This window comes from Hemiscyllium ocellatum, chromosome 8 (genome assembly GCF_020745735.1).
Source record: "Hemiscyllium ocellatum isolate sHemOce1 chromosome 8, sHemOce1.pat.X.cur, whole genome shotgun sequence".
NCBI lineage: Eukaryota > Metazoa > Chordata > Chondrichthyes > Orectolobiformes > Hemiscylliidae > Hemiscyllium > Hemiscyllium ocellatum.
Window position 1 is genome coordinate 117,453,342 of NC_083408.1, and position 13,692 is coordinate 117,467,033.

Genomic DNA, 13,692 nt, shown 5'->3' on the forward strand with positions numbered 1-13,692 from the left:
AGAAATCAAAGTTAACATTTCGGATTGAGTGACCGTTCCTTTGAACACAGAAAGATTTTGAGGAAGAATCACTGCACCCAAAACGTTACCTCTGATTTCTGTCCACAGATTATTGCCACACCTGCTGAGTTTTTCCCAGCAATATCTGTGCTTGTTTCTGATTCTCAGCATCTGCAGTTCTTTTGGTTTTTACTTAATGAATTAATTGTAGTCAGTTCCACTTATCAGTCTCTGCAAATGTAATGCACACATCGTCTTTACATTGCACAGATCTCCTAAAGATATGTGCTTACATTGCAACCTTCTTGGGTATCTGCTCATTCCCAGCAGAATGGGCAGCACGGTGGCACAGTGGTGCCTCACAGCGCCAGAGACCCAGGTTCAATTTCTGCACATTCTCCCTGTGTCTGCATGGGTTTCATCTGGATGCTCCAGTTTCCTCCCACACTCCAAAATGTGCAGGTTAGGTGAATTGGCCAAGCCAAATTGCCTGTAGCATTAGGTGAAAGGGTAAATGTAGGGGAATGGGTCTGGGTGGGTTGCACTTCAGCGGGTCAGTGTGGATTTGTTGGGCCAAAGGGCATGTTTCCACACTGTAAGTAATCTAACCTAATAATGTTCCTTCTCTAGGGAGTGCTGTTTCCATGGCAACTGTTTTTACTGGTCCATTTCTGTTGCTGGGGAACAATGGTCCTCTGGGACTGATGGTCATCCTGTAGTCTAGCCAAACTTCACTTTGATTAGTGTAATTTCACCCTGGTTTTTCCACCCACACCTATTACTGCTTCTGGCTTTAGTAGGTTTTTCACTATTGGAAAGGTGATGCAACACAACTTTAGTCTTTGCACAGAATGTTTTTCATGTCTTCAGTTGGTGCATTTCTCCACTGAAGATCTATGTTGTACAGGTCCGGACCTGGTCCATTTATTTATGATCCTTTTAGTGAGTTTTCCTGTAACCTCCACCAACCATTTGATTGGGGTTAGCATACAGATGATGAATTGTTGTTGAATCCTTTTTTGAAAGCTGGATTTGTCACGTGTGAACTGAGGGCCACTGTTACTCATCACAATGTCAAGAATGGCCTAACGACTGCTCTCAGGCATTCACTAATCTCATTGGTAGTCATTGGTGTCAGCTGGTCTACTTCCCAGGAGGGAGGATAGTGGTTGACATCGAGAAGATAATCAGTTCTTGCAGGAATGATGAGGATGACGAGGGTCTGTCTAGATATCATGTTTCATGAATGGCTCCTTGATCCATTTAGCTTGGGAGTTGTTACAAGCACTACGCTAGCAGTTGTGACCCTGAATCTCATTATGTTCAGCAAGGAGAGAATGTCTTTTGCTTTTTCCTCAGTTCCTAGACTCAATTCCTTCATATCTTGCACTTCAACCCCTCTTTTCTCATTTTCTTAGCGGTAATGATTCGACCTCCTTTGTTCAAAAGGGCAGCCGAGAGTATCACATCCTCTCTTAATGCCTAGTACAATCTTATAGCAACAAGAGTGTCTTTAATGTGTTCAGGTCATCCTTTCCTCAACACTTACAGAGATTCCTCTTGTTTAGTGCACTTGATTTGTGCAAAACCATTCTGTTTCAGATTCAGTGTCTCTGCTGTGTCATGACTTTCAGATCATGTCGAACTGTTGGAAGAGTTGATACTCTGTGTGAGCAGCCTCACCTTTTTCATGGAGCTATTGTCCTTGTCAGCATGTCAGCAATGGATAATTCTTCCTTGCTTGTATATCACATCCAGATGATATCTCTACAATTTAAGAAACATTCTTTGGTGCAGATTGAAACGTTTGAAGATGCTTTGCAGAAACTTGTAGTTGGATTCTATTCTTACTTTGTCTCCCTGCTACACATGTTGATTAAAATGCTCACAAGCAAAGACAATAGCCAGACACTGTTTATCAATCTGAACATGATATCATTTAGTTTGCATTAATACCCCAGTTGCCCTTGCTGTCTTGAGGTTGCTCTGAATTCTGTCTCAGAGGTCTCTTCGTCATTGACATCATGGTATCTCGGCATTGGTGGTGTTGTGGAGAAAGTGAGGACTGCAGATGCTGGAGATCAGAGCTGAAAATGTGTTGCTGGAAAAGCACAGCAGGTCAGGCAGCATCAAAGGAGCAGGAGAGTCGACGTTTCGGGCATGAACCCTTCTTCAGGAATCTGAAGATTCCCGAAACGTCGACTGTCCTGACCTGCTGCGCTTTTCCGGCAACACATTGGTGGTGCTGTTACTAGCTGCTTGATTTTAGGGACAACTGTTTCTTGTTCTGTGCCTCAATACAAAAACAGATCCTTAGCAGTGAATTTGTGCAAAACGCAACTAGGATGAAGTTTGAAAACTGCTGCTTCCATCCAGCTTCATTTGCCAATCATTATCCTTCTCATTGAGGGTGGGAACTACCTTCGTTGAGCGTGTTTCTGGGAAAACACAGCAGGTCAGGCAGCATCCGAGGAGCAGGAAAGTCGACGTTTCAGGCAGGAACCCTTCTTCAGGAAAGGACTGAAGAAGGACTCCAGCCCGAAGCGTCCATTTGGATGCTGCCTGACCTGCTGTGCTTTTCCAGCACCACACTCTCAACTCTCATCTCCAGCAGCTGCAGCCCTCACAGATCCCTCGTGCTTTGCCTTGGCAACTTGTACCAACATTTCTTCAATACTGGCAAAGAAACTGTTGGAGAAAATTCTGAAGGAAAGAAATAATCTGCATCAGAGAGGCAAAGTTTAATCAGGGATTGTCAGCATAGCTTTGTCAGAAGGAAGCCAAAGAAATCTCACTGAACTTTTCCAGGAGGTGACCAGGGAAAACTGATGAAGGAGGTAAAAGCTCATGGAATCCAGCATAACTTTGTAAAGTTGGATTTAAAATTAACTCACTGACAGGAGACAGAGGATGGTGGTAGAAAGCTGTTTGTGTGATTGAAACCCAGTGTGCAGTGGTATACCACAGGGATCAGTATTGGGTCCCTTATTGTTTGTGATATTCATAAAAGATGGAGATGACTGGGCGGTGCAACATCGAGGGCCGAAGGGCCTCTACTGTGCTGTAATGTTTAAAAAAGAATGCTAATGGGGGAGGGGATGATGATAAATAAGTTTGTGGATTGGCCATGTGAGTGACAGTGAGGAGGAAGGTGTTAGGTTACAGGAGGATACAAACGGATTGGTCAGATGGGAGATCAGTGACAGGTGGGATTTAATCCTGATTGATGTAAGGTGATGCACTTTGGAAGAAATAACACAACAAGAGAGCACAATGAATGGCAGGACACAGGGAATCTCAGAGAAACACTGGGATCTTGGGGAGTTTGTCCCCAGATCCCTGAAGGTGGCATGACAAGTTAATAGAGTAGTTAAGAAGGCATAACAGAGAGTTGCCCCTACGTGGTCATGGCAGATTATAAGACCAGAAGGTCAAGTTGGAGCTATAAAAGTTAGGCCACCGATGAAGCACTGTGTGCAGTTCTGGTCCCCTCACTATAGGAAAGATGGAATTACATTGCCGGGGAGGGGGGGAGGGGGGGTGCAGAGGAGATTCTCCAGGCTGTTGCCTGGGATGGAGCAGTTTAGCGATAAAGAGAGACTGGATAAGCTTGGGTTGTTTTCTGTGGAGCAGAAAAGGTTGAGAATGGACCTGATAGCGGTGTGTAAGGTTATGATGGACATGGTGAATTGAAAGTAGCTCTTCCCCTTAGTTGAAGGGCCAGTAACATTTTTAAAGCGAAAGGGGTGAGATTTAGAGGGGACTTGAGGAAAAAAAATTCATTTTATCCAGAGAGCTCTGCCTGGGAGGGTAGCTGATACAGGAAACTTCACAACCATTAAAAAGTACTTGGACGAGCACTTGAAATGTCATGACCTTCGAGGTTATGTGTGGAAAAGTGAGAGTAGCATTGAGTTAGTGTAGTTTTGACAGACTTGATGGGCTGAAGGGCCAAGATTTCTCTCCCATATTTATACAAAACTACAGAGAACTTTTCTGTGATTGAAGGAGCAGCTGTTTTTAGAATCTGTCACTTTCAAATTACTCGTGTTTGAACACTGAGACAATGTCTCTGGCTACAGTCTGACCCAGGGGCTCTCTTTTGAACAATTAGCTCTGGACTCAACCCAAAACATATTTCAAGAAATCAGCTCCAAAACACTACTTTCTGAAAGAAATCTGTCCAATTTCTGTTTCAATGAATCAATATTAACTTCTCACACCACCCCCATCAAGAGTTTGTTCCACTCACTCACTGCAGCGATTCAAGAAGTTTCCTTTTCAAGGGGCAATTAGGGACAGGCAATAAATGCCGGCCTAGCCAGCGATGCCCATGTCCCGTGAATATATTTAAAAAACAATTTTCTCTCAGCCAATGCAATCTTCTTAAAAAATGTTTTCTTTCACAAGATAAGTACATTGTTGCCAAGGCCAGTATTTATTTCTCAGAGTTGTCCTTGACTGAGAGAGCTGCTAGGCTAATGAAGTCTCAATCACATGGAGGCCAGATCAGGTGAGGATGGCCGTTTCCTCCCCACAGGACATGAACCTGGCAGGATTTTCAGCAATAATTTCACAGTCATTGGGCCTAGCTTTCAATTCCTGATTGTATGTAAATTCCACCAGCTGCTTTGGTGGGATTTGAACCCACACACTCTGAGCATTAACCTACCCTTCTAGATCCTAATCTAGTGACATTACCACTACACCAGTGTCATCCACATCACTCAGCTGCTTAACTGACCATTGCCATTTAGATATTTTCTAATTAATCTATTCAGAGATGTTATTACTTTTCTTTAGAGTGTTTAGACTTGAGCCCCAGGCCTCCAGGCTCAGAGGCAAGTACGTTGCCACACTACTACAAGAGCCTCTGCCATTGCCGTTTGTTGAATTTTGTTTGATATAAATCAGTGATGGAAGGTGATGGCCTAATGGTGGTATGGCTGTTAATCCAGAGACCCAGGTGATGTTCTGGGGCCCCTGATGGAATCCTGCCATGACAGACAGTGGAATTTGAATTCAATAAAAGTCTGGAATTTAGATTCTGATGATGACCATGAATCCATCGTTGATTGTCAGGAAAGAACCCATCTGAGTCACTAATATCCTTCTGAGGAGGAAATCTGCCGACCTTACCTGGTCTGGCCTACATGTATCTCTAGACCACAGCAATGTGATTAACACTTAACTGCCCTCTGGGTAATTAGAGATAGGCAATAAATGCTGCCCGAGCCAATGAAGCCCTCATCCCATGAATGAATAAAGAAATATCTTATGGGTTTATGTTCATAACGGTCAAAGCACCTTTAAAAGTAATCAATCACCTTGAGGCAATCTAGGAGCTTCCAAATCTCTGTGTCGCCATTTTCTGTGCAGGTATCTGGTGGGGTTAATGGATGTATTTAATGAGAAGGCTGAACACCTCATGGAGAAGTTGAGAGATTTATCTGATGGTGAAACTCCAGTGGGAATGCACAGCAAGCTGAACTGTGTGACACTTGAGGTCATCACGACGGTAAGAACTAGCTTTATCTTCTCATGTCTTTTGCCTCCAGTGTTCTCCCCTGTCACCTGACACTGGGCAGAAGTGAGGACTGCAGATGCTGGATTTCACCAGTTTCCTCATTTCCCCTCCCCCCCACTTTACCTCAATTCCAACCTTCCAGCTCAGCCCTGTCCCCATGACCTGTCCTACCTGCCAATCTCCATCTTCCCCTCTGACCTATCACCTCCATCCCCACCCCCATTCACCTATTGTACTCTTTGCTACCTTCCCCCACCCTCCTCTCTGACCTATCACCTCCATCCCCACCCCCATTCACCTATTGTACTCTTTGCTACCTTCCCCACCCTCCTCTCTGACCTATCACCTCCATCCCCACCCCCATTCACCTATTGTACTCTTTGCTACCTTCCCCCACCCTCCTCTCTGACCTATCACCTCCATCCCCACCCCCATTCACCTATTGTACTCTTTGCTACCTTCCCCCACCCTCCTCTCTGACCTATCACCTCCATCCCCACCCCCATTCACCTATTGTACTCTTTGCTACCTTCTCCCCAGCTCCTCTACCCCCCAAAAAACTTCTCTCTCCACCCTGGAGGCTCCCTGCCTCCATTCCTGATGAAGAGCTTTTGCCCAAAACGTCAATTTTTCTGCTCCTCGGATGCTGCCTGACCTGCTGTGCTTTTCCAACACCACTCTAATCTGACACTGGAGTTCCTGTCAAGCATTCTGGGAATGTTTCTTACCAAACCTCACCTACTGTTACCCCTCTCTGAGGCTCGAAATTTGTCATGCCCCTTGGTGAGAATTTTGATAGCGGAGATTAGACTCCTGTAAATATGAAGGGCAAGGGACATTTGCCAGAACTGCTGTCCCATGAAAATTCCCACTCCACACCCAGTTGGAGTCTCAACTCCTCCCCCACTCCCCCACTTTGGGCAAATGTATATCACTTTACCAAAGGTCTGGGGAGGTGGTGGCACGTTGGTAATGTCACTGGGTTAGTAATGCAGAACCACAGACTGACTGGACATGTTGCAGGAGAGTTTTATAGAGATGACATCCCAGAAAGCAGAAGCGTGGGCTGTGCAGGTTCTAAGAGATAATGAGAAAGAAAACTACATCAACACCTCTTGAGAACCAGTGCTGAAGTCCATTTCATACCAGTTAAAATTTCCTGTATACATTCTCACCAATTTACTCATCAGAACAATCTAGGGTTAAATCCGTGTTAATAATTTAGGGGCAGGAGTAGCCAATTTGTCCCTTCAGAATTTCCCATCATTCAATAAATTATGGCAATCCTGGATGACACCTCAGCTCCATGTTTCAACCTTGGCTCTCTTGTCTATCTAACTCAGCCTTGAATAATTTCAAAGACCTGACCACCGCGGGTTTTGAGGAAAATATTCCACGGATTAATGACCCTCTGAGAGAAAAATAAATCTCTTAATTTCTGTCTTAACAGCAAAGCCTCTTATCCTTAAAATCTGTGTCCTACTTCTAGCCTCACCTGCATCCACACAGAATCCACCTCCCCATGGCCTTTCAGATCTTAGATAGAACATAGAACAGCACAGCACAGGCCCTTCAGCCCACGATGTTGTGCCGACCACTGATCCCTCATGTCTGCACCCTCACATTTCTGTGACCATATGCATGTCCATGTTGTTCTTCATTCTTCTCAATGAGACCTAACCTGTTCAGGTTTTCTTTATAAGATAAGCCCTTCATTCTAACAATAAGTTGAATGAACCTTCATTGAATTGCTTTTATCATAATTATATTCTTTTTCAAATTAGAAGACCAAAATTATACACAGTATTTATTCCTAATGGCCATTTTCCCTGGAGCATCAAAGGTTGAAGCATGACTTTATAGAATCCCTTCAATGTGGAAGCAGGCCGTTCAGCCCATTGAGTCACACCGGCCCTCCAAAGAGCGTTCCACCCAAATCCATCCCCCTATCCTATCCCTGCAGCACTGCATTTCCCATGGTTAACCCACCTAGCCCGCACATCTTTGGACTGTGGGAGGAAACCCACGCAAACACATAGAGGTTTATAAAATTATGAGGGGCATGGACAGGATGAATAGTTAAGGTCTTCCATCCAGGGTGGGAGGAGTCCTAAACTAGAGGTCATAGGTTTAAGGTGAAAGGGGAAAGATTTAAAAGAGACCCCAGGAGCAGCTTTTTCACACAGGGGGTGGTGCGTGTATGGAATGAGCCACCAGGACTGGAGGCTGGTAGAATTACAACATTTAAAAGGCATTTGGATGGGTATATGAATAGGAAAGGTTTAGAGGAATATGGACCAAATGCTGGCAAATGGTTCTAGATTGATTTAGTTTATCTGGTTGACATGGAGTGGGACTGAAGAGTTTGTTTCCATGCTGTACAACTCTATGACTCTATACTGTCTCACCAAGGCCCAGTACAGCTGCAGTAAATTTTCCCTACTCTTACATTCCATTCTCTTGTAATGTATTGACTATTCCTATAGCCACTGCTCATCAGACCCCAGGATGTAAGCCATCTGGTTCTGGAATTTGCCAATCTTTATATTGTCTGGTTTTAAGTTCCATTTTCTCATTCGTAACTTGATTTTTAAGTATCTTGGGAATATTTTCAAAGTTTTCTATAGGGAAGCCACACAAAATAGCCCTTCAATCCCTCTGCTATCCCTGTGTTTTCCATGATCAGATCCTGAGCCTCACCCTCTACAGGAACACGGTGATTGTTAGTTATTCTTTTCCTATGTAATTACTCATACAAACTCTTACAATTTGTCATTTAGATTATGAGTTAATTCTCTCACAGTTGTGGGTATGTTTGTATGTTTGCCAAGCTGGGGAGATGATTTGCCGACATTTTGTCCCCTGTCTAGATTAGGAGTTAATTCTCTCATTCTTTCTTCCTCTTTTTGAATAAAGGTGGTTACAGTGGGTTTTCCCTAATTTACTGGCACTGACCCAGAATGTAACAAACTTCGGATTTTGAACCCTATCTCTTGATGGTGCATTATGTAAAGTAGAACATAGGTAAAATAATGGCCCTAACAAAAGTCTGTAGCATCTTGAACAATAATTCTCTGAGAAAGTTTATTACTATGAACCTCCATGTTTGTACTGCAGAATGCAAAATACAGAGACATGTTACACAGGAGAGACTTGAGAATTCCAATGACTGCCCACTGTTCATTTTGTCCTAAAATGGCAACATGAAACACAAGGAAATGCTTCAAATTGCTGCCCGGATTAAAATCCCAGGGAGATTGATGGTTTCCTTCCACTGAAATAAAATCCCATTAGGATAAATTTCCATCGAAAACGTAAAGAGGGGTAAACTCTTTTTATCAACAAAAGGGATTTGGGGCAGAAAGCTGTTTAGTTGGCACTGCAGATCGCATTGGTTCCTCAAGGACAAACACACATTGAAATCCTTGAAGACACACGTGGGATTGCTTGTCCCCAGAATTGATGGAAATCAGTTTCTCTCCAAAAGTCTCATTGAAAATCAGACTGTCTTTCCCTCAGTCTAAAAAATCTCACTTGTGTCAGCTTCTATCCTGTCTCCATCCCAGGATCACCTGCTTTAACTCAGAACATCTAACAACAATCAATAATCTTCACACTGTCCAAGAAGGCTGTATGAGTCTATGACAAAACAGGCCATTGATTGGCACCGCATCCACAAAACTCCACTCCCTCCACCACCAACACACAGTAGCAGCAGTGTTTACTATCTACAAGATGCACTGTAGACATTCACCAAAGATCCATGGACAAAACCTTCCAAGCCCACAAACACTGCCATCTAGGATGCCAAGGGCAGCAAACACATGGGTTACCACCCCCTGCACTTTCCCCTCAAAACCACTCACAATCATTGAATTGGAAGTATATTGCCTTTCCTTCAGAGCCGCTCGGGTAAAAATCCTGGGAACTCTGTCATTAGCAGCATTGTGGAGCCCCTACACCACATGGACCACAGCAGTTTAAGTAGGAAGCTCACCACCTTCTCGAGGGCAAGTAAAAATGGGTAATAAATGCCAATCACTGATACCCAAATCCTGTGAATGAATAAAAGACAGCACCCAGACTCCTGTCTGTGGAATCGACGTTTCGGGCAAAATCCTTCATCAGGAATAAGGGCTTTTGCCCGAAACGTCGATTTCGCTGCTCATTGGATGCTGCCTGAACTGCTGTGGTCTTCCAGCACCACTGATCCAGAACCTGGTTTCCAGCATCTGCAGTCATTGTTTTTATCCTGTCTGTGTGGAACTCACTCCCATGTGTCCCTTACTTTATAATCTCTGCTCTCCTTAAAGGTCGCCTTTGGGATGCAACTAAACTTATTGGATGGTGCTCGGTCTCCATTTCCACACGCAATTTCAATGATTCTGAAAGGTATTTCCCACTATGTTCAGAATCCATACATGCAGGTAAGTTCCATCAGTTCAAACTAAGTTACCTTGTATTTGTGATTGAGTGGCATAGCAACCCAACACCTTGTAATGGGATCACGTTAGTAAGGACTCATCAACAGTTAGCCTTGAGTCAGTAGTTTATCTTTGTGAGAAAAGCCATGATGTGGAGGTGTTGGTGTTGGACTGAGGGTGGACCAAGTTAAAAATCACACAACGCCAAGTTATAACCCGACAGGTTTATTTGAAAAGCTAGTGCTGGACTATAGTGCTGGTGTTGTGTGATTTTTAATTTTGTGAGAAAAGTGAGTGGGATCAATGTCCACTTCATAATCCAGCCTGTTCAAATCCAGAGGTATACTGAGAGAATGCTGCCCTGGTGAAGGTGACCTCTTTCTGATGAAATGTGAAACCGATCAGAATGGGTTTCCTCCCTGATGTTCTGGCAATCTTTATCCCTTAACTGATGTGAAAAGAGCAGATGATGTCGTCATTAAATCAATTGTTTGTAGCTCTTGTGATGCACAGTTGTTATCTCTGTGTTACCCACTTTGCACTGTCCTTGCATCATTCAATCACCTGCCTCTCGTACTGCGGTCTTCCCAGTCGACCTAATTCCACTCCTTCTGTTCCTAGTACCTGCCTCAGCACCGACCGTTTGTAAAGGAGGTGTGGGACTCCTTAGAGCTGCTGCGTAGCACGGGGAAACGGTGCATAGAGGAGAGGAAAAGAGCTGTAAAGAATGGAGAGGACGTGCCGAGAGACATACTGTCAAACATTCTCAAGAGTGCAGGTGACACAATTCTCCACCGATTCTCAATGCACTATCGAGGTCTGTCCACCTCTTCAAATATCGAGCGTGTGGCGCTGGAAAAGCACAGCCAGTCAGACAGCATCCGAGGAGCAGGGGAATCAGGATGAAGAGCTGATGAATTCCTAGTGAAGAGCTTATGTTGGAAACGTTGATTCTCCTGCTCCTCAGATGCTGCCTGACTGACCGTGCTTTTCCAGCACCACATGCTTGACTCTGATCTCCAGCATTTGCAGTCCTCACTTTCTCCCATGTCTTCAAATATATCCATTTTGATGGTTTCTCACGATCGAGTCGATGCATGTCTGTAATGTAGATATCAGGCAGTCCCTGGCCACTGTGACGTTAGGCACTCAGAATAGCGGAAGCTTTATGGCATTAGTCAGTGTGCATTAAACATCACCAGCGAAAACACTGAGACATATCTATTAGTTCTAGACCAACTCTGGGGACATTTGAAGGAATCATCATAATATCATCAGATTTACAGTTGTTATAGAAAGAAGAAACAGTTTAATGTAAAAATACCTTAGTGTTGGAAAGCTAATACTTGCAAGATGGTAACAGATCTGGCCCAGGTGAAATGTAAACAAAGCTTGATCTACAAAATAGCAGAACAGGAGGCACCCAATCTGTGTCATGAACGTGTTTGGATTTTATGAAGAAGTAACTAAAAGGATTAATGAGGGCAGAGCAGTGGACATGATCAGTATGGCCTTTAGTAAGGCGTTCATCAAGGTTCCTCATGGGAGACTGGTTAGCAAGGTTAGATCTCATGGAATACAAGGAGAACTAGCCATTTGGATAAAGAAATGGCGCAAAGGTAGAAGACAGAGGGTGGTGGTGGAGGGTTGTTTCTCAGACTGGATGCCTGTGACCATTGGAGTGCCACAAGGATCGGTGCTGGGTCCACTACTTTTCATTATTTATATAAATGATTTGGATGTGAACATAGGAGGTACAGTTCGTAAGTTTGCAGATGACACTAAAATTGGAGGTGTAGTGGACAGCAAAAAAGGTTACCTCAGATTACAATGGGATCTTGATCAGATGGGCCAATGGGCTGAGGAGCGGCAGATAGAGCTTAAATTAGATAAATTTGAGGCACTACATTTTGGTAAAGCAAATCAGTGCAGGACTTATACACTTTTTTTTGTAGATATTTTTATTGAAATTTAACATTTTTGCAAATTTACAAAAATAAACAAAACTCTCAAATACAAACATTGATGTACAATTAAATCATATATACAATAGTCATAATTTAACAAAGAAAAGAGAAAGAAAGAAAACAAAAAAAGAAAAAAAAAGAAACGAAAAAAGAAAGAAAAAAAATCTCAACTTTCTACTAATCTAACCTATAACTAACCAGAGTGTATACCTAAGTCTCTTACATGCTCGGAATGTATAAACATCAAATATAATAAAACCCGTATTCGCGCAGGATTCCTCTCCCAAGGGGCCCCGGAGCAGCCCGGTCTGAAATCTTCACTAAATAAAAGCCCTTGTTAGGATAGCCGAAATATCTGCATTTATATAATTCAAAAAGGGCTGCCATATTTTATAAAATAATTCAGTCTTTCGGTGCACCATATTTGTGAGGAAGTCAAGGGGGATATATTCCATAATTAATCTGTGCCAATTTGAAAGTCCAGGGGGGCCCTCAGCCACCCAGTTCACCAAAATATTTTTCCTTGCACAGAAAGAGAGAATAGAAAATAGTCTCTTCCCATGCGTATCCAGAGATGAGAGGTTCGAAAAGCCCAAAAGGAGAGATACAGGGTCCACCCTAATTTCCGTTCCTAAAATTTCTGTCAGGGTATTTGCCACTTTAGTCCAGTTTCTGCGGATTTTCTGACAAGTCCACAGACAATGTACAAGAGTACCCACCTCTATTTTGCATTTGGGACACATTGGAGATGCTCCTGCCTTAAATTTTGCCAGTCGAGCCGGAGCTATATGGGCCCTATGAAGTATCTTTAGTTGGATAGCCTGAGTTCTGTTACAGATAGCAATTCTTCTAGCATTTTCCCAAATGTCATTCCACATATCCTCAGAGATTTCTAGCCCCAAGTCCTGCTCCCATGTTTTAAGCAGGTCATCCATGTCTCCTGAGACTCCATCATGTAGCAAATGGTATATAGTTCTAACGGAGGATGCCCCCACTGGTCGTAAGACATTACGTTCTCTGTCTGATTTATAAAGACTATCTATTAATGTAGTCTTCCTCTGTATATAATCTCGAACTTGGAAGTATCGAAAGAGATCCCCATTAGGTATTCCGAATTTCAGACGCAGCTGCTCAAAGGACATCAGGATCCCATCTTTAAATAGGTCCCCTAAGCATGAGATGCCCCTGGATCTCCAGAGTTTAAAGGTGGCATCTGTAATCCCCGGTTGGAATCCCCATGCGCCTACTATTGGTGCATGGGGGGATGTTTTATGTGAGTTACCCTCATTTTGCCGCATTATATTCCAGGCCTTAATTGTGTTTAATATTATGGGATTTTTACAGTGGTCTGTAATGATTTTCCTCTTATCTGAAAATAAAAGGTTAATAAGTGGGTATTTTACTTGGGAGGCTTCGATATCCAGCCAAATTGATTGTGGATCAGATGAAACCCAATCAGCTATGTAACTTAGTAGGGAGCTTAACTGATATTTCCTAAAGTCTGGGAAGTCCAGTCCTCCCCTTGCCTGTGGAAGCTGTAGCTTCATCAGCTTAATAAGGGGCCGTCTATGGTTCCAAATAAAGGAGCCCAACCAGCCATATAATTTACGTAGGGCTAGCCTTGGCAGCATCAGTGGGAGCATTCTCATAGGATATAAGAGACGGGGCAGAACATTCATTTTAATTAATGCTATTCTCCCTAGCCAGGAAATCGGAAGGTCTCTCCATCGCTGGAGGTCCTGCCTTATCCTTTCCATTAATTGTACAAAATTAG

General features: G+C 43.4%; 1 protein-coding gene across 2 annotated transcripts in view; it reads left to right on the plus strand.

The window, feature by feature from the left end:
• Positions 1 to 13,692, plus strand: part of LOC132818016 (cholesterol 24-hydroxylase-like) — a 55,342-nt gene that overhangs the window by 16,108 nt on the left and 25,542 nt on the right. For both annotated transcript variants that reach the window (XM_060828604.1, XM_060828605.1), the window contains 3 exons: positions 5,380 to 5,518; positions 9,841 to 9,954; positions 10,573 to 10,729. In XM_060828604.1, coding sequence (XP_060684587.1) covers positions 5,380 to 5,518; positions 9,841 to 9,954; positions 10,573 to 10,729 — 410 coding nt within the window. The remainder of the gene's footprint in view (positions 1 to 5,379; positions 5,519 to 9,840; positions 9,955 to 10,572; positions 10,730 to 13,692) is intronic.